We start from the raw sequence: 25,405 nt of genomic DNA, 5'->3' as shown, positions 1-25,405 counted from the left end.
ATAGACCCAAAACCTGGCCAATTTTTTCTTTCTTGTTTGGAGTCCTTATAATAATTTCCCTCCCCCATCATGTGAACATAAGTACAGGTTATTGTTGTTTATATTTTTAAAAAGCAGCAGGCTTAAGGTAACCAGCGAATGCAGGAAATGGAGAGGGTATATTATGCTGTATTTAGATGATCCTGCAAATTATTAATCTGAATCTTAAAAACCAAATGTGGACACCTGTGTGTGATACTCTTTGCACAAAAGGCTTCTGAAAAACTTATGAGCAAAGTAGAAGGAATTGATTCAGTACTTTAATTCACCTGTGTTTAAACCACTTCCTAGAGTTAGAGCCTAATATGGCCTCTAGTAGATCATTGAATAAGGAGTTGCTGGATGTCACAATTAGAGAAAGTTAGTTCTGCTGCTGTTAGGTAAATCTTGTCCTGCTGTGAAATTGATGATAATCTGGTCAATTTCCCTGTTCTGTAGTTTTGTAAAGCAATAAACACTGAGGCTAGGGGATGAAGAGGCTGCTTGAGGCACCCGTCTCCCATTACCACAGCTAGGAGGCTCAGGAATGTAGTGAAGATCTCCTAATGACCAAGGAAGCTGCCAGAGGTTTCTTGGTTTAGGGTGGGGAGCAAAAAGAGGAGAGGAGAGGAATGGTCCTTCTAGCTGCTTGAGAGGTTGGGCTGTGTATTCATGTTTACCAGATGCCTACTGATGCACCTGAGCCCAGCATCCTGCTAGGAATCCCAGCAACTCTCTTTTTCAACAGGGGAGGTTGCCTCTAGATAATGGAGGAAGGGAAGAAGGGGGTAGTGAGAGAGAGAGAGGGGTTCCTTTAGATTGTGGCCTGGCTAGTAGGTTTAGTCAGATAGTCCACAAAATTTTACTAGACACTCAGCAACTGATGTGTGAGGGGATGAGTGGATGCATGTGGGTGGACGGGGTGATTGAAAAGTTACAACAGAGAAGTATTTGGGGGAGAGATTTTTTGGAGAATTAGCTCAACAAAGGGTAAGAAAGGTAAGAGGATGGAGGGAGAGAGAAAGTGCTTCTATATCCTGGGAAATTTCCCCAAATCTGGGAATTTTTGAGTAACATGTTTGAATGAAAATTCCCAATTTTGCAAGTTGAAACATGTTACTCAAAAATTCCCAAGTTTGGGGAAATTTCCCAGAATATAGAAGCACTGTTAAAAAAAAACAAACCCAAAAAACAAAAAAACTTTATATGGGAATTTTTCACCAGATTCAGGAAATTTTTAGTGCTAGGTTGGGAAAAGTTGGCATCACGATATAGAAGCACTGGAAACAGACATTGTAAACAGTGCAAGAAAGAATAGGTCATGATCTAGAAAGAGAAAAGTAGATCAAAGTCAGGGAAGGAAAGAAGATACAAGAGGTAACTGATCTTTTTAAAAAGACCAGTTGAATAGAAAGTTCTTTGTTAGCGTTACTATCCATATTATGTTTAACTGTCTTCAAATACTGCTGGTGCTCCTCACCCTATTGCTCTGTCTTACTTTGAGTTCTGCTTCCTTTCCGGGTGGTGGGTGAGGCTGGAGGGGACAGCTGGGAGTCTGTCACTCCTGCCTGGTGTGTGTGCTGTGTTGCGGGGGAGTGGGAGGAATGTCTTTATTTTCCAGTCCTAGTGCTTGGTGGGGGAGAGTGGCAGCCTGGCATGGTGGTAATGGGAGCCAGAGTAGGAACTGCAGAGCCAGCTGTGAGGCAGAGCATTTCAGGAACACTCCCAGCTCTTCAAGGGAGGGGTGGGGGGGAGAGAGAGAGAGAGCTCTGTCTCTTCCTCACTCAGCACATGGAGCAAGCCCCCTCAGCATGTGAAACACCTCTGATTTCCTACCTTGCCACAGGAGGCAGTGGAGTGGAAAGGCAGCCAGTCTGAGGTGTTTCCTCACTGGGAAGCCCTCTATCTAGTAGGGGCAAAATGTGACTAGCTGCTCTGGCATTGACCCTATGGTCTGTGGACACAGAACAGATTGAGAGCTACCCTGGTCTCTGTCTGGTTACAAACTGTTACATGTAGTGATGACAAGGACTCTGAAGGTTACCTTGGCGACCAAAAAGGTGCAAAACATCTTTATTTTATTTTTTGTTTAAATCTGAGGATATGCGATCTCTGAGATGAGCCTAAATCTCTGAGAGCACAAGAATTTAGTGGACATGCATTTCTAGAGTTCCTGGTAACTTGTAACACAATTCTAAGATAAGGGGATGCCTGCAGATGTATTCATTATGAAAACCATCAACTGACTTGTTTCTGCTGAAACAAAATTTGGAAAAGCTCAATGTCTCTGTATAGTTGTGAGTTTGTGTGCTGTGAGATTGACTCTCTCTGCTCCCCCCCTTCCCTAGGGCAGTGTCTTCTGTGGCTATTTTAGGAAGGTATTTCACACTAAAATTGTGAAATGTATATTTTAAAACTAAATTGAAAATCCTGTATCTCCCTGGGCTTTAATAGTAATGTGACACTTAGCCACATGTGCCTTTTGACTCCAGCGATCTTTGTGGGTTTGAATTGCCGGTTTTAAAGCTCTCTCCATTGTCTGGGGCCATCTGTTGATAAAGCAGTTAGGTTGATGGAAAACTTGATTTATTGTATAATGATTTCTGATGTACTGGTGAAAATGGACAATTGAGAAGGAAAACCCAAAGTCTAAATTGTAAAGATTATTGAAATACAACTTTCTGTATTGTGTTTAAAAACAAACAAAAATACAATTTACTTAATCTTTCTTTTTCTTAAAGGGACACTTCACTTTATTAGCTCAAAATTCGGAGTTAATCTGTTTGCAACATCTCTTCCCCATCTCACAGCACTCTTAAAAAACAAACAAAAATAAAACCTTCTTCCCGCTCTGCTTTTCTGTTACCAAGGCTATGGCTACAGTAGAGAGCTTACAGCAGGGCAGCTCTCCCGCCAAAAGCACTGTTCACACTGCTGCTTAGGTTGGTGTAACTTCTATTGCTCAGGGGTGGCTTATTCAGACTCCTGCGCGACATAAGTTATACTGACATAAGTATCCGAGGGGTAGCCGTGTTAGTCTGGGTCTGTAAAAGCAGCAAAGAGTCCTGTGGCACCTTATAGACTAACAGACGTATTGGAGCATGAGCTTTCGTGGGTGAATACCCACTTCGTCAGATGCATGTGACATAAGTGGTAGTGTAGTCACAAGGCTGCCAACCTCCCCAGAACAGAAATCAGTGTGCAGCACAAACAGTCATGGAAAACGATGGCAGGGAAACAGATCTATTGCAGCTTTTAAAGGTAATGTCTGAACTGCAATGTTTTTGAAGTCACCTATCTACTAGGGGGATGTGCTCATAACCAATGCCTGTTCAACCATTGGCTTTTTCACTAAGGGACCAATTTTGTCCAGGTGTCAAAATATATTAATAGATTGTCATAGACATTTGAGGTCTTCCTTTGACAGTAATATCATCCTGGTTTTATGCACAGCACCTGACTTGCTCTGGCCATGTAGAGGGAACCATTTCCTTCCCCACCCCTGTGACCCTTCTTGTCTCTTACAGCAGATGTTGCCCATGGGAAAGATCCGAAAAGAGCTCTGGGTTCTTGAGGGTTGGGAGGAGGGAGGAAAAGGCCAATCAGTGTGCTTCTTTTAGTGGCAGATTCCCCATTTGGCTCTCCTTGCAGCTAGTGAAGCCGTTTGAACTCTTGTGAAGTAGTGGATTAGCCTCTTGCATCCTATTCCACAGTTCATCTGTCACACCTGCCCTCTTGAAGATGGATGGAACTGCAGGTACCCGCTGGAGCTAACGGGCTGGGTTGCCAGGCAGTGGGTGTGTTTCAGGATTGGCAGATTGGATTGCATGAATATGAGGTCTGTTAATTATTTTTGGTGGGGGGCTGTGTCCGGATATTGGTGGTTTTCTGGTGACTTGTCTGTCCTCTTATGTTATACATACCAAACGTGGAAATGAACAATTGAAAAGCTACTGTCAGAAGGTACTTTTGTCTTTGTAAGTTCCTGGCTTTACTTTGGGCAATTAGTTCTTGCAAAAGTGCATGTTTAAATGGAGGTGAGGGACATGTTGCATCCAATCCCTCGTATAGCTGGGACGGATTGAGATCAGAGCTCACCCATCAGGGACTGGGGTGAGAGAGAGGATCATGGCATCAGTAATTTGATTAGCTTGGTGTCCAATGGGGAGAAAAGCTTGATCCATTCGTACACTGAAGTTATTAATCAGCGTGAGTTGTTATGCTTGTGGCATCCTTCCCTCTCACCCCCAGATGGATCCAGTGTTTGGATGTTTATTACTGCTGTGGCCTGTCTCTCTCTCTCTTTTTTTTTTTTGGTCATCTTCGTTGACTTTCTTCAGACATCTTTGACTGTTCATCCACTTAGCACTTGACAGAAGAGTAAATATTTCAAAACAGCATGCATGGATTTGACAGCAAGATTGCCACTGACTGTAATACACTTTATCATATAAGGACCTTGAGTGACATGTCACTATTGTTCTATGGCAAATAGAAACTTATAATTCCAGCTGTCTCATGTTGCACAGAGGTGTGTGGTTAGCACTGAATGGATAAAGGAATGACTTGCTCTCTCAGTGTGTGTAAAAGGAAGTACAAGTATTAATTTTTATTATTGTAGGAGTGTAAGTGAGGCATATAGCTTCATGTTGAATGTAATATCTCTCCCAAAGGAGGTAGGCCTCACTTGGAAAAAATTTGTTGACTGTGTGTGGTGAAGACTGGCCATTTATATATAATAATGTGCAGGGATCTGCTGTTGGTGGGTCTTTGAACATGAACTGTGGCCTGCTAGCAGGCCAAAGTGATGACACTTAAAATAAACAAAAATTTCCTAGCTTGGTGTATGTGGCTCTGTTCTTTAACAGTTATGCAAACATAACCTTTGAATCAGGCATGAAATAAAAAATTAGCACTAAATTTAAGAGCCGTTTGAAAGATTAAGGTAACTAGTTAAAAGGGCATCCCCTCTGTACTGAAATTCAGCTATACAACCAATAGTAGTAAAAACTAGTATTTGTATTATCTTAACTGACTGTCTCCCAGGTGTTTAATGTTCTGTACTAAATACCTGTATGGCTTAACATTTTGTGTAGTTCAAATGGCACTATCAACCAAATATCTAGACTGTGATTTAAAAAAACACGTATTTTTAAGTTAGTTTCAGGTTCAGCATCTGTCCCTGACATGGTTTTACAATCTCTTTTTTCTATTCTTTAAAAAGGATTTATCTTTCTCTCTTTCTAAGTGGAGAGATTCACATAAGCAAATTGACTGAGACTACAGCGAAGTGGTTCTATTTTTAAAAAATGCATTTAAGTGCACAAAGAAAACAAACTGGAAAAACATTACAATAATATTTCTCTATTTTTAATGATAGCAATCTGAGGTGTTGCTTCTAACAATGTAGGCTTAAAAATGGACGCACTTTTTAAAATTGATGTCAAGTTTATTTACTGGAGATGAGACTGTTTACAAAATTCTACAGTTAAAATGTGGCTAAAGAAAGTTTAAAAGTAAATATTCTCTATAGGATGGCTTCTACTCCTAATGAAGTCAGTGGGAATTTTGCCATGGAGCAGGAGCAGTTCCCAGCCATACAGAAAATGGGAAGTGGGAGAGTAACCAATGCACTCACCCCAAAAAAGCGAAAGTAACTTAAAATAGAAAAACTATATTCAGGGTACAGAATAAGCTGTTGCAAAAAAAGGTTATACCACACCTATAATCTTTTAAACCTATTGGTATAATTTAAAAACTTAAATGGAACTTACCCAGAATGTAAGCAGAGCCTAAAACATCTTTGATATTTTAAGACTACTTTTTAATAGGTGCTAAAAAAGGTCTGTCAGGCTGATATTTCAGTAGCAAGCATCCTCCTCAAAGCCTACCAAGCCAGATTAACCAGAGATCTCTTTTAAAGTAAAGATATAAACCACTGAATTAGGAAATGGACTAACAACCTAATACGATAACTGGTAACAACTAGCTATTGTGTACATGTAATACATATTGCAAGTACTTTGAAAAATTACACATACAGGAGAATAAAATGGAAGTATTTTATCTAGACCAAAAAAGTAATCTTATAATAAGGAATATCTATATCTATATGTATATCTATATATAACGGATATCAGAGTAAATCAGAGAGAAGCATAGGACAAATGTGAATAACATAGTTTACCCTTCAGCACTCAATTAATCTTCAGTCAGTTAAGAGTAGGAGGGAAAAAAACCTTTGCTTAGTACATATAACTCTCATGGCCTTTGCCTTTTGTGGTTAAATACAGAATATCTTGTGATTTTTCTCAACATGTTTATATCACAAAAAGATATCAATAAAGCACCCATGGGCAGTCCCTGAGAACATACAACTTTCTTGGGGAGTCTGCCATCACAAGTTAAATAGAGTTGGAGTAATCTATCCAATGTAGTTTAAAATTCTAAATAAAAAATTACAATAACCTGAATCACCTCAAAGATGTTAAGTTTTAATCCTCATTAATGTCAGAGTGACATACATTTTCAATAAAATAATACACTTCTCTCTGAAGTCTAGTTTTTCAAACTCCCAAATATGTTCAGTCCCTATAAAATTTAAACTACTTAAAGAGATGATTCAGTTCCTTAGCAACTGGGAAGGTAATATTACTCCTCATAATTGAAGACCTGTGGTCAGTAATACATATTTTAACTGGCCTCTCATGTATATGACAAACCACAAGCACATGTAAGTCTGCAAATTACTTAATCAGTGCCATATAATTTTTTTTGGTCTATAGAGATTTGTTTTTCAGTTAGTGTTGCTGTGAATCTTTAATGGTCTGCCGAGTAATTTTCTCTGTGACTCTCAAACAATCGTAGTATAAGTAGCCACCACTGATTATAATAAAGGTTGCATAGCAGTTTTCATTCTAATCTCCTGTTTTCATTTGCTTAGAACTGTCTGAAACTTGGAATACAACAGTTCTGCTATTAATAGAAAGTATATTTTTCAATCAGAAAAACATTTGCAATTCTGAACAGCTCTGTTGTTAAAATGAGTTAAAAGTTGATGTTTGACATGGAAATTACTTGCACTGAGAAGAAAACTAGTTTTGATTAGAGCAAGTTACGAGCCTCTGAAAAATGCATACTGTCCATGCATTTTGCATTGTTCTGTCATTGTAAAGGGTTCTTCAAATGGTAAATTGTTTTTTGCATATAGTGAGTCCATAACTTACTTAGTACAACTGTACTCATCTTCTATTTACATTCCAAAATGTGTAGGGGACTACTTTAAATTGAGCTTCTGTGTTTTTGTAAGAGATGCAGGAGGCAGCCCATTTCTGGTGCACCTTGAGAGCTTTGAAGCCCCAAAGGTGGACAGAAGAGGGGTTGCAGGCTACTTCAAGCACATAGGATAGTGAATTTTAAGGGAGTTTAAATACTTCTAGTTATGGAATTTACCTGAGCTACTATCAATTGTTTGGCAAGTGAATAGGTCTTAAATATCTTGAAAAATATAGCTTCTTATGTCTTTGTTTAAAAGCTAACCCAATTTAGTGTTTCTTTTGCTATGGAATTCTTATGGCAACTGAACACTAGTATTGTGACATTGGACTCTCAGTAGCTGGGAATTGAAATTGTTTCCCTGTGCAATTGTTCTCTGTCCTCTTTTATGTATGCATTAAAATGAAGTCAATATAACATTGCACAACTTTTCTACCACTGGAGATACATGTGGAGAATCACATAGTACCAGCCAACAGCTGGTATTGCCATTTTTGTTGTGGCAATATTTTTGGATGAGTGGGGTGAGTGTTTTGTCTTTATGCTGACAGAAACATTGCTCAGCAGTAGAAATTGTTGCTGTTTAATTGCTCTTAATAAAAACATTCCCTCACTCTTAATATAAATAAATATACCTCACTATCTCTTGTTTAGCTTTCATAATTTACTGAACCCATTTGTGGTTAACTAGTTGAGGAATCTGTAAAGTCCTCTCAATGTTTGACACTTACTGAAAACTAACAAAACATTGAGCAAAGTTTTAGAAGTGTCTTTTCAATTCTAGATAAGACATAACAAGCATTGTTTAATTTTAAAACAAAGCCAAAATTACAAACTACTTTAAAAAGGCAAATATTGACTGGTTCAGAGTGTGACTGCAGTAAACTATTGCCTGGTGAGGGAAAAAGGTGTTCATAAAATGGTCATCTGATGGGCAAAGCTTAAGGCAGTGTACAGAAGCAAAGGAAGTGTTTTCACTTGTATAATATTCTTGGTCTACAACATACCTGTCAGAGGGGTTTGAACCCACTCTTCTCCTAGCAGGAAGTCATTGGGCACCAGAGTTCTCTCTCGCTGCTTGGCAGTTGTCCTTCCCCGCTCTTTTCCTCAGTCCTTTCATTGCCACATCTCAGCATCTTTGAACAATCTTGGGAGAAGCAGGAGGTTATAGACTCTCTCCCTGAAGAAGAGTTCCAGGCAACAATGCTGCTGCTCCACTGTGCTCTGCTCTGTCCCAAAGACTGAAGAGTTGGGAAATCAGCAGCCCTTGCTAATGTTGTCTTGGATCAGAATCAGCAGTTTGTTACATGCTAGATGCTGAGTGCTCTGGTGTTGGGTGAACGGAGCACCATAGTTTTCTCAGTGAGTGTGCCCTTGGCAAGAATCTAGGTCGATGTCACTGTGTCCAACAGGGCTGTTTCGCTATCAGCATACTCAATTTCCTGTATATATGTACTCTGTGCATCAGTTTGAGGGAAGTGGCATGTGTGTTTTTTTTGTATAAAGGAACATCAACAACTTCCAAATCCTATTTCTTTCTGAATTTTTGTGCATGCTTTTGTCAGATGTGGCACAAAATTACTCTGACAAAAAAGGTAAGCATTTTCCCCATTTCTCAGTTTCACTTGTGTCCATTTGGCAGCACTACGTATCTAGTCATTTTCACTGTTTCCTGTATGTGGTCAGAAAGTTGACTTTATTTGTGTGGGTCTATTCTGCAGTGACAGGGAAATGAAACATATGTAAGTGGGATTGCAAAATCACAGAAACTGAAAGGGAGGCTGAAGGCCAGGTGCGGTACCTAAAGCTACTTCTAACTCCTCCTAGATTTCAAGTTGTTGGTGTTGCTGATAACTTTGCCTTTAATTTCACAAATGTTTTCTATAGAGAGTAGACTGTAGTGATGGCAAGGACTACTTTTTTTTAACCATCCTGAAATTGGAGCTTTGCATGAGTCCAGCGCTGTCAGGAGAGCTTTGGATACTGAGACACTAAAATGTCCTCTAACACTGGAAAAGAGACAACTAAGGGGGAATATGATAGAGATCTATAAAAGCATAACTGGTGTGGTGAAAGTAAATAGGGACATGTTATTTACTCCTTATAACCCAAGAACTAGGGGTCACCAAATGAAATTAATAGGCAGCAGGTTTAAAACATACAAGACAAAATATTTCTTCACACAACGCACAGTCAGTCTGTGGAACTCTTTGCCAGAGGATGTTGTGAAGGTCAAGACTATAATAGGATTAAAAAAATAACTAGATAAGTTCATGGAGGATAGACCCATCAATGGCTATTAGCCAGGATGGGTGGGGATGGTGTCCTTAGCCTCTGTTTGCCAAAGTTGAGAATGGGCGATAGGGAATGGATCACTTGATGATGACCTGTTCTATTCATTCCCTCTGTGGCACCTGGCATTGGCCACTGCTGGAAGACAGAATACTGGGCTAGATGGACCTTTGTCTGACCCAACATGGCCGTTCTTATGTTTTTATTTTTAAGTGAAAATCTGTGCTAATACTCATAGGGTTCAGGGAATAAATACGTCTGTATTGAACAAGCAAATGGAATTTATTGCAATGGAAGGGAAGACTCTGATCTAATAAGAGTGGTCCATGAGAGAAGAAGAGGAGCATAAAAGGAGTAGAGAGCAAGTTGAACATAGAGGAGTTGTCATTAGATAGGGGCAGTAGAAGCCAATACTAGGCTGCAGAGCTTTGTGGCTTCTTACCTAGACTGCGTGGGGACAGGAGAGAATCATTGTTGACTGTAGTGTTCCAGCTGGACATGAATAGAGTTATCTCAGGCATTGGAGTGTGTGGACACAAAACACTGAACTAGTATTGCAAGCCCAAGGTTTTTCTTGGCTTGTTGCAGTATGTTTCTATCTAACATAGACAAGATTCTGGACAATTGAACATCCTTTTTTATAATGTAAAATTCATTGAAATCTATGCAAGTTAAGTGGGAACAGGGCCAGGAGGAAGAGTGAGGAAGGAGAAAGCTGGCCACTGAACAGGAAGAGAACAGGGATGGTGGTGTGGGATGGAGATGGAGTACACTCTTGGGATGATGAGGAAGATTAATAGGGGAGGGAACTAGCAAGTGGGCGTGGGAGAGTTCAGAAAATATTTGGGGAAAAATCTGATCAGCAGAGTTTTTTTTGTTGTGTTTTTTTTCCCCTGAGCCAACTTGTTGTTATACTAAAATTTAATAATTTACAACTGTAAACTTTACACAACTGTTTCATACAGTGTATCCAAACGAGCTTGATACAGCTGTAAATGGGTTAGGTAAATCTGGGGTTTGCCATTTTTATTAAGCTTTTCTATGGTCTTAATATTACACAGTTTCAGTACCTCTTCAAATCTTTCTCAGGTCAGTAATTTGTATAGAGAAATAACCAAAGCAAAAGTCATTCTTGTGTTTATATAAAAAAGCAAAACATAATTAACACATCTGACATTTAACCAGCTTGCCTTTTTTGTTTTTATAAGTGCCATCCACTGCACTGGCTAATGCTGGCAGTTAGGTTTCATTTTTAAGCTTGGCAACATTAGTTTTACCTAATCCATTCCAGAAGCATACCATTGCTTTATAGTTGAAGGGCAAAAACTTTAAAAAATAAGTCTCTATTTAGGAAGTTGGGTGACTTTGAGAACACTAGCACTATTACAGGTCGATGGGAGCTGCTGGGTGCTCAGCACCTTTAAAAATTTTAATTAGATGCCTAACATGGATTTGAGTTCCAAAGTTTACAAATTGATCTATGAATGTCGTGGCTGAAACTTATTCCCTTACCAGTGCAACAGAGGACTTTACATTTTCTACTGAAATATAGCGTTGACTCTTCTTAGTATTTCTTCAAAGTCCTCTTTCTTTAACAATAATGATACTTGGCACTTACAATGCACTTTCAAACTGCCTGACAAACCTTAACGATTCTATTTTAATGCCTCTTCCCCACTATTCTGTTCTATTCTTAATTATTCTATTAGCATAAGTCTAATTGTTTAATGTGTGTTTTTTGCATTATTGGTGGTGGTTCTTAATAATATAATATCCGTATACTAAAAATCCTTTTCCACTTGCTTCTTCTCTGTCCTCTTTCTAAACTAAATCCATCCTGCAAGCTTGCTTAAATCTTCCATTGTGACAACTGTGCCAGAGTAAGAATAGCAGATAGGATCCCAAAATGGTGGCTTAAACCATTTGGATTGTAGAATGTTTTTGGATTCTATCAATTTCAATGTAAACCAAACGTTTGGCCTTCAAAAATGTCCTTTAAATTACTGAAATTGATTTAGAAAAAAATTGTTGAATCATGCGGTGTAGCCAGCATATTATCCCAGTTTTACTATCTAGGTCAGTAATATCTTCCTGTTCTAAAGCTGGTAGAAATGACCAATGATACTATAGTGCTAGATTACTGCAAAAAAGTCTTAGAATTGAATAAACCTTGTGAATTCCTTTCTCAAATACTATCAGTAGACTCATCTCTGTAAGTCATGCACTGTTCTTGCTTTGCATGCTGGGAATGGTGACTTAGTGCATCCCTTTTGTAAGTGCCTCCTGGTTGAGCAGTATATGAATAGGCTTAACGGCTTGTGTACTCCTGGTCTTGAAATTCCATAGCAATGATGTGTTTAGCATGGTAGGTGGTTTGTAATTTCAGAGTGGTAAATGAGCTCTACTGGCTAGACTTAAATTTTAGGTTACAGTTGACCATATTAGGGTTTTGTGCTAGCTGAACTTTTTTTGGTACTGACTCAATATTTAATAAATTCCATATTCGAGGAGGACTTTTTTTTAACAGCTCATACAAAATAGTTGGACATTAGTTGCAGAAAAAAATCCCATGGAGAGTAAATATACAATTTAAAGTCAGATCAGTGGTTTCTAAAAAGTAGTTTGACGGGGATGAGTGGAAAAGATGTACAAATCCAAGTCATACCTATGACATGACTTTTGGAGTGCATTTTAATTTTTTTAAAAAACTAATTCAGGAGCTGTATTTTTTTTTTTTTTTTTTTTTACGACTAAACCAAGGTTTTGATGAAATGGCTTTCTCCAATATGCAAGGAAATGCTCTCTTGTTTGTATAGCAAGACTGACCTAGCAACAGTTGCCTACCACAGTCCAGCATGATTATGAGATAGCTTTCACAGATCCATGTGAATTTCTAAGATTCCCAGGTTTGGTTAAGGTTGGGAGTCTTGTTAACTTCGGTAGAGCTGCAAGTTTTCTTGGTTGAACTTGGAATAACATCAAACATGTCTTGAGTCTGGGTTGATGATTTGAGGGATATTTGAACTACAGCTCAAAAATTAAATAGTGCATAATTATGCGGTGGTCATAGTTGCAAATAGGAGGTAAAAGGGTAGTCTGGACTGAATAGTTTCAGATTAATTTTTATAGGAAATCATGTAAATGTGATAGCAGTAAACATGCAAACAGTTTGCTTATCACTGATTGTATAAACTAATAATCCCCTACAGAAACTTTATTTAAACTAGTTTTCATAAGAAAACAAGAAAAAAATAACATAAAACTAGAATTCATTGTGGAGGAATAGACAGAAGATGACAGCCCAGATACTTATTACTGACAGGTCATTGCTCATTAATATGGCTATGCTACTGCTATACATTTGCGTGGCTGCACAGTAATCTCAAAATTTATTTGCGTTTGTGATGTCACAAGGCTGTTCACCTATCTGTAGTTCAGCATTTACAATGCAGCCTTTGATCAATTATTTAATTTTGTTGTAAAAACGTTTACATGTATGAATTCCTGAATTCCTCGGCTTGATCCTGGTCCTCAATTTTCTCCTGTTCCTATTAAGGGAAGTTTAGAGCGTATCTACACAACAAAGATAAACCCATGGCTGTCCTGTGCCAGCTGACTCGGACTTGTGGGGCTCGAACTGTGGGGTAGCAGGGTCCCAGAGCTCAGGCTCCAGCCGGAACCTGGAAATCGACATGGAGTGGAACAGTCCTGCATCCCAAGCTCTGTGAGTCTGAGTCGGCTGGCATGGGCCAGCTGTGGGTTTTTTTTTCTTCGTAGACATGCCCACAGTTTTGGAGCCATTTATTTTGTTTGATTTGAAAAGATCTGTTCAGGAAATTATCTCTGGTTTCAGTAAATGAAGTTAGAAGGATGGGGGGAGGGATAGCTCGGTGGTTTGAGCATTGGCCTGCTAAACCCAGGGTTGTGAGTTCAATCCTAGAGGGGGCCATTTAGGGATCTGGGGCCCAAAAATAAACCAAAACAAACAAAAACCTGTCAGGGTCAGCACTTGATCCTGCTCATGAAGGCAGGGGATTGGACTTGACCTTGACCTTTCAAGGTCCCTTCCAGTTCTATGAGAGAGGTATATCTCCATAAGAAGAAGTAGTAAATTGTTGAGTCTGCATTCCAGTTGAAAGGAGTTAAGAAAATTAATTATTTGACAAAGAGCAGTAAAGGTATAGTTCCACAGTGATTGGATGGTAGACAGTCCAGACTATTATGTTGTGAATACTAAGGAAAGATTCTATTATAATAAACCCAAAGACATAGGAAATGCAATGTATAATTTAGAATAGCTTTCTTGTCTGAATTAAGTCAATTAAGTAGTTTTACTTTTAAGAATCTAAAAGATAGTTTGGAGTAGCGGAGGGAAGGTGAAGATGGGAAAAGTTGAATCAAATTGGAATACAGACAGTAAGCCCATAAAAAGCAGACTTTTTATGAATGTCTGGGCATTCTAAAAATCAATAGAAAGTTGGGTTTGCGTACACTTGAACATATTTTTATTGTAATAAAAAAGTCTGGATTCTATGCATAAGTTGCAATTCAGTTCTTGATTTTCAGTTTTAAAAACAATTGACTTCTTAAAAGTGGGAACTTTTCATTAAGTCCCTGGAAAAATCTGCTTGCATAGGGACTTCAGGATTGGGCCCTGAATTTGAAATGTATCCGTATAAATTAACTGCAAATCAAAACATTTACTTGTTTCTAGCTTATCTTCCATGAAAACAAATAAAGGAATCTTGGGTTCTGACCTGTTGGAATCTTTAGCCACCTTGAATTGCCTCTCAATATTTGATATCTAGCAAACAAGGGCTGTGTCTTAGGACTTCGTGGGCTATGTTTTGGGTGCCTTTGTTTTATGTCCACGTTGCTCTGAATTATTGTTGTGAATTCTGTCCTTTCTAGATTAAAAATATAACATTTTGAAAAACATTTAATAGAAATGACACTCAATGTATTTATGTTCCTGTGTGATGTTCAGCCAAACTCCTGGATAGCTCCTATAAATGTGAATAAATAGACCCTTTCAAATTAATCGTGCTCAAATGGTTTTTTCTCTCCCAACAGAGGAAAATGGCCAAAATGGAGGTGAAGACGTCACTTCTAGACAACATGATTGGAGTGGGAGATATGGTCCTTTTAGAGCCTCTTAGTGAAGATTCATTCATTAATAACCTCAAGAAGCGCTTTGACCACAGTGAAATATATGTAAGTACATGCTGCACAAATATCTCCTTGGGGGGCTATTTAATCCTCTTTTTTTTTTTTTTTTTTTTAAAAAAGTGTTTAGAATTATGTTGTGTAGGGGGTGCATGTCAACTGCAGGCCATGGTATGTAAAATTACATTAGCTAAAGGTACTTAACACCTCTTTTATTTTTTTTAATTGTGACTTATGCCGTCCTTTATTCAGTCACTTGCTTCTGATCTTCCTCAGTCGTGTTTCAGAATCCTTTGCACAGGTTCACATGGTGTTCTAAAGATAGGATTTGGCTCCCAACACTTTTAAAAGAAGGGCGCGTGGGAATCAACAATGTAAATAGTTTGATCTTGCTGTTGTATCAGGAAGACACATTTTAAAGCAAATCTGCTTCTATGGAAGGTGGGATATAAGTAGTCTGATTGGCACCTCTCTTCATGATCCACAAAATAAGTATCATTGATATGGTGTATAAACAGTACAAATTTAGAGTGTTAATGGAATTACTCTACAGGGATTAGCGGAAACATGAAATGTCACTTGCTTGCAAACAAAGCATGTGCACAAGCATCTGCGGTTCTGCTTGCAGCTGGAAACGTGGTTTGTAAACTTGGATATGTGTGGGATTAATCAAAATCTTCATCTGTATTTATCTTTGAGCAGTGATAAATTAGGAAGCGGAAGTGCATACTAATGGTTACATCAGGGATCGAAAATAGGACTCCTGTCCTGAGCCGAGTTCTGCGACGGGTTTTTTGAGTGGCCTTATAAAGATGCATTACTTTTGCGTCTTAGTTCCTTCCTCTTTAAAATGGATATGGTATACCTATGTCACTGGGGCAATGTGTGGGTAATGTCATTCAAGAGCTTTTTGATCCCTGAATGAAAGGCAGTGCTTGAAAAATGTACTTAATAGATAGAAGATGAAGGCTATGAGTCAAAAGGGAGCTATGCTCTCCAAGCCATAGCACCTATAACTTAATGGAATAAAAGAGTTGTGTACCATATTTAATTTTAGTTTATCCTCAATCCACAATCTATTTAATTGTTCAAAATGTTACTTATAGTATGTTTCTTGATTGTTATGCATTCAGTCCTTCCATGACTTAATTCCACTTTCTCCTTTCTGTCCTATAATAGATTGTGGTTTATCTGCATTGCCTTCTGTATTTATTTCCTCTCTTTCCACTCCCTTTATGTGTATTTATGTGAATTTTATGTGAATATATAGTGGAATATATTCCACTATATATTCTTTACTGCTTCTCTCTCCTCCAAAATCACTCTTTCACTTTCTTCTCCCACCCGTATCTACACACAGGCTGTTGCCTACGTCTGGTCACTTAGCCTTACCCATCCACCCTTTTCACAGATAGGGCTTGAAGAATTGACTAGTCACCTGATAGCTGAGGACTGAAGTAAGACAAGTAGTTCTCATTGTCACAGATAGTGTTGAGGGAGGAGCCACAGTGACCCCCAGATGCGAGGAGAGGAGAAGGATTCCTTTCAAGGTGCTGTTTGAGGAATTCTCTCCTTGAGGGAGCAAAGAATCCTGTGGCACCTTATAGACTAACAGACGTTTTGCAGCATGAGCTTTCGTGGGTGAATACCCACTTCTTCGGATGCAAGAAGTGGGTATTCACCCACGAAAGCTCATGCTGCAAAACGTCTGTTAGTCTATAAGGTGCCACAGGATTCTTTGCTGCTTTTACAGAACCAGACTAACACGGCTACCCCTCTGATACTTGTCTCCTTGAGGGAATTCTGTCACTTGTAGTCTCTGATCATCAGGCATTTAAAAACTAAAATGTGAAGCCTCCTTTGGCTCCTTGAAGGAGGAGGAGGGTGTGTGGAGGGACTCTGCTAATCTACCATTCTCACAGCTTTTTTCTGGGTGAATAGCTCCTCCAGTGCTTCCCTGCCCATCCTGGCTAGTAGCACCTCTGCTAGGGCAGCTCACAGCTTTCCCAATATGTAGCACAGTGTAATTGACCTGATTCTTGTCAGTTTCAGCTTTAACTGTGGATTCCCAACAGTAGCTGTGAAAACTAACTAGCCTGATCAGTTTTCACTCTGTTACAGCAAAGTGAAAACATGAAGGGCGTCCGAAGTGCTGGCACTGTTTGCATGCAGACTTAAGAACATAGTACAGTGTTGATTTATCCTCAGTTCATGTTTGGAAGGTTCAAGTATCAGAGGGGTGGCCGTGTTGGTCTGGATCTGTAAAAAGCGACAGAGTCCTGTGGCACCTTATAGACTAACAGACGTATTGGAGCATAAACTTTCGTGGGTCAGCTTTCGTCTGACGAAATGGGTATTCACCCACAAAAGCTTATGCTCCAATACTTCTCTTAGTCTATAAGGTGCCACAGGATTCTTTGTCTTTTGGAAGGTTGTTAACTATAAGGGCTAGAAACTTGCTTTGTGAAGAAACCCTAGATTCTGCTGGAGATGTTCAGTTAGGAAAGATGCCTGCTTGCCATTAGGGAGTGGATTTTTGAAGCGCTTCAATTTTAGGTAGTATAGAATGGAAAAAGTTTGCATATTTTTATTGACCTTTGGGAGATTGGACAGTTTTTTTCTGGAGATAAATCATTCTTGTATACCAAATATCTAATCTATTTTTTTAAATGTATAGAATAAAAACTACCTGAATTACATACTGTTTTCACAGTCATTTCAAAAATGCATTCTTTGAGGCAGTTACATCAAGAGATTTAGCTTCTCAAAATTCTAATTCTGTTGGCTAAGGTGATAAAGTATTACTGCAGAGTAATTAATTGTATTGTTTGCTTTGGCAAATAAAGGAAGGTGTCATTTCCTTCAGTAGTATGGGAACATTTGCCTTCCAGGTGGAAAATCCTGACACTTTTCAGCAAAATGTATTTAAGTTTGCTGCCAAGCAAAAAGACCTTTCAAACAGGTAGTTCAACTCCTGTTTCTGTAGGCTGGATAGGAAGGATAAATGATATTTCAACCAACTTTACTTATCACTTTTTATTGTTTGATCTTAAAAAACTCAGTTTACTAATCCACCTATTAAAGGTGGAAACTTTTAGATGAAATCAGAGCATTTACTATATTAAAATATTTAATTCATAGCCAATAAAAGCAATAGCTGTTTCAAGGAAGTGCCAAGTAATGTACTGTTGAGTAGACTGGTTATCTGGTTTGTGATGTTTCATAATTTTATGTACTAAACAATTCAAGGAATGTTATTTCAGTTCCAGATCAATTAGATTTTGCTGCTATGTAAATTTCACCCCCACGATTTTATTTCCTGCAGCTTTTAAAAATTTCATGTGGACAGAGGTTTTTGTTTATTTTCCTGTTTATTTTTTAAAAAGCAAAAAACCAGCCCCCACTTTCCCCCTCCCATCACAAAATCTCAACCCTGAGAAATACGTTTTTCACTTATTTTTTTTAAGACTTAAGCTTGAACACAATGAATCCCTTGTTACATCTGGAAGTAATGTATGTTTTAACATATAGGACCTCATGTTTTGCATGCCATCATGGGGAGCAAAATGAGATTACTGAAGAGCTACTCTTAGAGATGAACAAAGCCTGCAAACTTCAGTTCATGCCTGTTGCATGAACCTGGCCCTGCAGGGTCCATTCACAGGGCAATAGGAATGGACTTCTTCTTTCCTAATTAATTTGTAGATTCAAGTTCCTCCCTTATTTCAGTATTCAGCTGTAGGTGTTAAAAAAAAACAACCAAACAGTATTGTCCATTCAGCTGCTTTTTATGCCTACACAGCAGTTAAGTACGGCTTTGTCAACATCAGTTTTTAAACATCAGTTTCTGGTAAAGTAACGTATATGGTTTGTGTCTGAAATACCTATTTGTTACAGTTTTACAACTGTGTTAAAAATCCTGTTATACCCCTCAAAGGAATTGGCCTGTGGAGAATAGACTCTTACATGGACTATTTATGTTTTTAAAGTTAATTTTGCAGGGAGCAGAACCTGCTGCATAACCATGTTAGCTGGTCTTTCTAGGTAAGCGCATAATTTAAAGCATGACATTTAACAAATCCAGTGCCAAAGGACGAAGTAAATGGAATTTTTACAGGGTTCTTTCTGGGGTAGGGAGGAGAAATAGAATACTCTTCTGAGGGGAAAGGGCTTTGAAGAGGAGATGTTTGGCTGGTGGATGTGAGTTGTTGCAGATCCAATGGCTATCTCCTTGCATGTCCCTGAAATTCCATCTCTTCACTACTGCAAATGGCACCTGCTAAGAGCTCAACTCTGCAGGACATTAGCTGTATACCATTCCCTTTGTAGGCATTGTGTAGCCTCCAGTAAGTTGGAACTCCTATGGTTATGTGCCTCTGGGCTGAGTCAGGATTTAGATCTGAGTGCATGTGGAATGTTTACTTCCAAAGTAGGAAGTGTAAATGCACAGGCTTGTTACAAAAATTCAGGAGTTGGGAAAGAAGAAATGACTATGTCCCCGTTTTTTTTTCTTCTTTTAAAACATATCTTCCACTTGGCAAATTCACATATTTACTGTTTGCATACAGGTGAATCCCTCTTTAAGCATAGAAATCAAATTTTGTATTTTGGTTTCTAAGTTCTTGGAGGAAAAAAAATAGGAGACAGTTCAGTGTTTCAAAACCAGCATGTTCTTGGGCTCACAGGAGGAAAGAAGAGTGCTCATAATAGAACACTGGCTACTGAATTGGTTACATGTTGTACATTTTCATAGTGTTTACACAGTTTAATGGAGTTGGGTTTTGGGTTGCATTCCAGAGTGCAAAGAGACTGTGCCTATAGAAATAAGCATAAAGGCTAGTTTAATTGGAGTTAGACCAAATGTTCTAATAATTACTCTAGGATTTTGCAGTAATCTTGTGTTGAGTGGTTTTGGGGGCTCATTGGGTAATGTGCATGTGTTGATTGAAAATTAGAAACTCGGTTTAAGTGTGTCTGGAAATGGCTGGTGTGAGGTATGAATCTGTAGTTCTTTTCTCACTAAAAAGCTCTAATTGTCAGTAAATATTTTTGGCAACTTTTAAAGCAAATTTTGTATCCAGTAAGTTTACATCCCTTTTTATTCACACTTTTGCAAACATTTGAGCAGAGTTCTACTGGTACAGATTTTTACAGAAAGCAAATTCCAAACTCGAGATTCTTTTAATCAACCAAATGAATTTCATGGTGAAACTAACTTTTTTATTTTAAAAGGCAAAAATTTAAAGGTTAGGCTAGCCAATCAGCAAACAAACTATAAGATGTAATTTAGTTGGCCAGTCACATAGCTTGAATATCTGATCACTAATAATGAGTACTTGAAGGTTCCAATAAAGTTTGTGAACAACCTCGAGACTAAAGTTTGTTCACACAACGTTCATTGAACACCTTCAAACAGTGAACTAATTCATAAAAGTCACAATCTGTCTGTGGGTAATTTGTGGGGGAGGTGGCTTCATTCCCTAAATACATTATTGTGAATTGTTCATCCAGCTCTAACAGTAACTTCCTCTTATATTCTGGCATGACTACATATGTTATATGCCATTAGTGGTTCCCGGGATAACAAAGACTTGGTTGAGTATTTGTTTGCATACAAAACTGAACCTCATTCCTGGACAGGGTGGCTTTTTTCCTAGTGTTTAAAATCCAGAAATGTTAAGGGCAAGTGGGAAATGATTGACAAGAGGGCCAGGTGCATGTGCTTGTGGGAGTTCTATCAGCAGGGCCTGATCTTGGCCTACTTTTCGGATAAGAAAGGGTTCAACTCTCTGAGTACTCCAGTCTTTCAAAGTCTGTCATCCATGTGCATCATTTAAATGGCATTTGAGGCCAAGTGCAACATCAGCAGCCACATTTATTTCAGTTCCCAAAGCATGCTGCTTTGATCAAGGCTTCCCTGTGTTCCTCTGTCCTGTCTACTCATTCACAGATCTGCTGAGGAGTCAAAATCACTTCAGCCCCTACTACTTGTATTTTGTCTGCTTGTGTAGTTCGAACCCTATTCTTTTTCTCCTTGAATGAGTAGAAGTGGTGTACACCTAGGAGGAACATCTTAATACAAGAACGAACCCATTTTTACTGTAACGTCTAAACTTTCCTTAATATATTTTGGTGCAAAATATGCATGGTACAGACCTGTTGATCTGATTATTGGTGTTATATGGTATACTGAAATGGGGTTTATCAGTCAATCAGAATGCAGTGAATGCTGTACAGTTTGATGCATAACTGTACAGTTTTTTGCAGTTTTGCAATTCAGTGCAGTCTAATTTGTGTCTGACTTGCATAATTATTTCATGTCTGTTTCTTAATATTCATATAGCATGTAGTTCATTATGGTATAATTGGCTAGTAAAAGACATCTAATCAGATTATAGACACTTGTCTAAACACTATACGGTTATTCTCTAACCATATTGTGAATATACAGACCTTTCTACCTTGGCTACTTGAATCTGCACTGATTCGCTCCTGTAATTGGAATTACTAAACTGTTAATCAGCAACAAAGATGATGATTTAGCTTCACTCCCTTCAGTTGAAGTAGCCTGTAAACTTTTCATGGCAGAGGAAGAAACAATATCATCATAGAACTGTAGGGCTGGAAGAGACCTCCATAGGTAATTTAGTCCAGCCTCCTGCGCTGAGGCAGGACCAATCAAGACAGATATTCATCTAATCTTTTCTTAAAAACCTCTGATGGGGATTCCACAGCCTCTCTTGGAAGCCTAGTCCAGAACTTAGCTATCCTTATACTTGGAAAGTTTCTCCTAATATCTAACCTAAATCTCCCTTGCTGCAGATTAAACCAGTTACATCTTGTTCTGCCTTCAGTGGACATGGAGAACAATTGATTGCTATCCTCTTTATAACAGCCCTTAATATATTTGAAGACTGTTTATCAAGTCCTTCCTCAGCCGCCTTGTTTCAAGACTAAACATGACCAGTTTTTTTAATCTTTTCTCACAGGTTGTTTTCTAAATCTTTTTATTTTTCTTGCAATTTTCTGGACTGTCTCCACTTCTTTCCCAGAACAAGACACAGTTCTCCAGCTGAGGCCTCACCAGTACTGAATAGAGCAGGACAATTATTTCCCGTATCTTAGATATGACTTTCCGGTTAATACACCCCAGAATGATATTAGCGTTTTTCACAGCTGCAACACATTGTTGACTCATATTCCATTTGTGCTTCACTATAGCCCCCAGATACTTTTTCTGCAGTATGACTGCCTAGCCCAGGGGTCGGCAACCTTTCAGAAGTGGTGTGCCGAGTCTTCATTTATTCACTCTAATTTAAGGTTTCGCGTGCCAGTAATACCTTCTAAAAATGTTAAAATGTCTCTTTCTACAAGTCTATAATATATAACTAAACTATTGTTGTATGTAAAGTAAATAAGGTTTTAAAATGTTTAAGAAGTTTCATTTAAATTTAAATTAAAATGCAGAGCCCCCCAAACCAGTGGCCAGAACCCGGGCAGTGTGAGTGCCACTGAAAATCAGCTCGCGTGCTGCCTTTGGCACATGTGCCATAGGTTGCCTACCCCCTGGCCTAGCCAGTTATTCCGTATTTTATAGCTGTATGTTTGATTTTTTTCCTTCCTAAGTATAGTACTTTGCACTTGTCTTTATTGAATTTAATTTTTGTAGATTTTAGACCAATTCCCCAATTTATCAGGGTTATTGTGAATTCTAATCCTGTCCTCCAGAGTTCTTGCAACTCCTCCCAGCTTGGTGTCATCTGCAAATTTTACAGCCACAGTCTTCTCTCCATTATCCAAGCCATTAATGAACTTATTGAATAGTACTGGATGCAGGATGGACCCCTGTGGAATCCTCACAGTTTGACAGCAAACTATTGTTAACTAATCCTGTCAAAGAAGGAAATTAGATTGGTTTTGCACGATTTGTTCTTCACAAATCCATGCTGGCTATTACTTATTTATCCTAGTATCCTCTATTTACTTACAAATAGATTGTTTAATAATTTGTCCCAGCACCTTTCCAGGTGTCAGCCTAACTTCAATTCAAGGTCTCTTTGTTCCACTTTTTAAAAGCAGGTACTATATTTACCCTTCAGTCCTCTAGGACCCAGCCAGTGAGTTCTTGAAGATCATCACTAACGATTGAGAGATTGCTTCAGCAGGTCCTTATGTGCCCTAGAATGAATTTCATCAGGTCCTGTGATGTGAATACATCTAACTTACCTAAATATCCTTTAACTGTTCTTACTCTATTTTGGCTTCTGTTCCTTCCCACTTGTTAATATTAATTGTGTTGAGCATCTGGTCACCGTTAGCTCCTTTAGTGAAGACTGAAGGAAAATAGGCATGAAGCACCTCAGTCTTCTTGATATTAGCTTTCCTTCTCTGCTAAGGTAGTGGATCTACAATTTCTTTCGTATTTTTCTTGCTCCTAATGTATTTAAAGAACCTCTTCTTGTCTTTTATGTGCCTTGCTAGATGTATCTCATTTTGTGCCTTAGCCTTTCTGATTTTGTCTCTACATGCTTGTGCTATTTTTTTGTACTCATCCTTAGCAATTTGTGACTGTTTCCAATTTTTGTAGGATTCCTTTTTGATTTTCAGGTCATTAAAGAGCTCCTGATGGAGCCATATTGGCCTCTTACTGTTCTTTCTGTCTTTCCTTTGCATTGAGATAGTTGCTGTTATGCTTTTAATACTGTCTCTTTAAGAAGCGGCCAGCTCTTCTGAATGCCTTTTCCCCTCAGGTTTTCTTCCCTTGGCCTCTTACTGTTCTTTCTGTCTTTCCTTTGCATTGAGATAGTTGCTGTTATGCTTTTAATACTGTCTCTTTAAGAAGCGGCCAGCTCTTCTGAATGCCTTTTCCCCTCAGGTTTTCTTCCCTTGGCACCTCACCCTATCAGTTCTTGAGGTTGTTAAATTCTACTTTTTTGAAGTCCCTTGTCCTTATTCTGCTCCTCTCACTCCTTCCTTTCTTTAAAATCATGAAATCTATTGTTACATGATCACTTCCATCGAATTGAGTTCAACCTTTAGATTTGCAACCAATTCCTCCCTATTAGGTTACTTCCTCCACTTTCTGAAACAAGATGTTACTGGACATTTTGCCATATTGCTTTTCCAACAGCTGTCTTGGCAGCTAATCCCCAATTACTACCCTGTGCTGTGTGTTGGCAATTTGTTTGTTCTAAAATCATCCTCCACCTGATTTGCTGGTCTACAGTAGATTCATTCCATGCTATCACCCCTGCTTTGTTTTGTTTTTCTGCCTTCCTCCCCCTCCCCTTTTAACTTCACCCAGCAAGTTTTAACTCGTCTGCCTTCTTACCTCCTTCTAGACTGTAACAAAACAACAACAAAAAACAAACAAATGAAAAAAACCACCACCACCACGGCTGTCAAGTAATCTCAGTTAACTCATGCAATTAACTCAAAAAAAGAATCGTGATTAATCACAATTTTAATTGCACTGTTAAACAATAGAATGCCAGTTTATTACATATTTTTGGATGTTTTTCTACATTTTCAAATTGCAACACAGAATACAAAGTGTATAGTGCTCACTTTATATTATTTTAATTACAAATATTTGCATTGTAAAAATGATAAACAAAAGAAATAGTATTTTTCAATTCACCTCATACAACACCATAATGCAGTCTTTTTTGTGAAAGTGCAACATACAAATGTAGATTTTTTTTGTTATGTAACTGCACTCAAAAACAAAACAATATAAAACTTTAGAGCCTACAAGTCCACTTAATCCTACTTCTTGTTCAGCCAATCACTAAGACAACCACGTTTGTTTACATGTTTGGGAAATAATGCTGCCGGCTTCCTATTTACGTCACCAGAAAGTGAGAAGAAGCATTCACATAGCACTTTTGTAGCCGTCATTGCAAGGTATTTTTGTGCCAGATATACTAAACATCTATATGCCCCTTCATGCTTGGGCCACCATTTCAGAAGACATGCTTCCATGCTCATGACACTCGTTTTAAAAAAAAAAAAAAAAGTGTTAATTAAATTGACTGAACTCCTTGAGGGAGAATAGTATGTTTCCTGCTCTCTCTTTTGCCTGCATTCTGCCATATATTTCATGTTATAGCAGTCTTTGGATGATGACCCAGCACATGTTGTTCATTTTAAGAACACTTTCACAGCAGATTTGACAAAACGCAAAGAAGATACCAATGTAAGATAACTACAGTACTCGACCCGAGATTTAAGAATCTGAAGTGCCTTCCAAAATCTGAGAGGGATGAGGTGTGGAGCATGCTTTTGGAAGTCTTAAAAGAGCAATATTCTGATGTGGAAACTACAGAACCCGAACCACCAAAAAAGAAAACCAGCCTTCTGCTGGTGGCATCTGACTCAGATGACGAAAGGGAACATGCCCAGGTCTGCATTGCTTTGGATCATTATCAAGCAGAACCCCTCATTAGCATGGAAGCATGTCCTTTGGAATGGTGGTTGAAGCATAAAGGGACATATTAATCTTTAATGTGTCTGGCATGTAAATATATTGCAACGCCGGTTACAACAGTGCCATGTGAACACCATTTCTCACTTTCAGGTGGCATTATAAACAATGTCGGTGTGACTCACTGAACAAGCAATAGGACTGAGTAGACTTGTAAACTATAGAGTT

At 38.5% G+C, this 25,405-nt stretch overlaps 1 protein-coding gene across 4 annotated transcripts in view; it reads left to right on the top strand.

Annotated features, from left to right (window-relative positions):
* Positions 1 to 25,405, top strand: part of MYO1B (myosin IB) — a 180,812-nt gene that overhangs the window by 7,789 nt on the left and 147,618 nt on the right. For 3 of the 4 annotated variants that reach the window (XM_039494200.1, XM_039494198.1, XM_039494201.1), the window contains exon 2: positions 14,659 to 14,799. In XM_039494200.1, the coding sequence (XP_039350134.1) occupies positions 14,665 to 14,799 (135 nt within the window). In that variant the 5' untranslated portion in view covers positions 14,659 to 14,664. Of the gene's footprint in view, positions 1 to 13,164; positions 13,310 to 14,658; positions 14,800 to 25,405 lie in introns of those variants that run through there. The other variant, XM_039494199.1, reaches the window with a different exon arrangement.

Source organism: Mauremys reevesii, linkage group 11, assembly GCF_016161935.1.
Source record: "Mauremys reevesii isolate NIE-2019 linkage group 11, ASM1616193v1, whole genome shotgun sequence".
NCBI lineage: Eukaryota > Metazoa > Chordata > Testudines > Geoemydidae > Mauremys > Mauremys reevesii.
The sequence above is the reverse complement of the archived record's forward strand: the minus strand, read 5'-3'. Positions and strand labels throughout refer to the sequence as shown.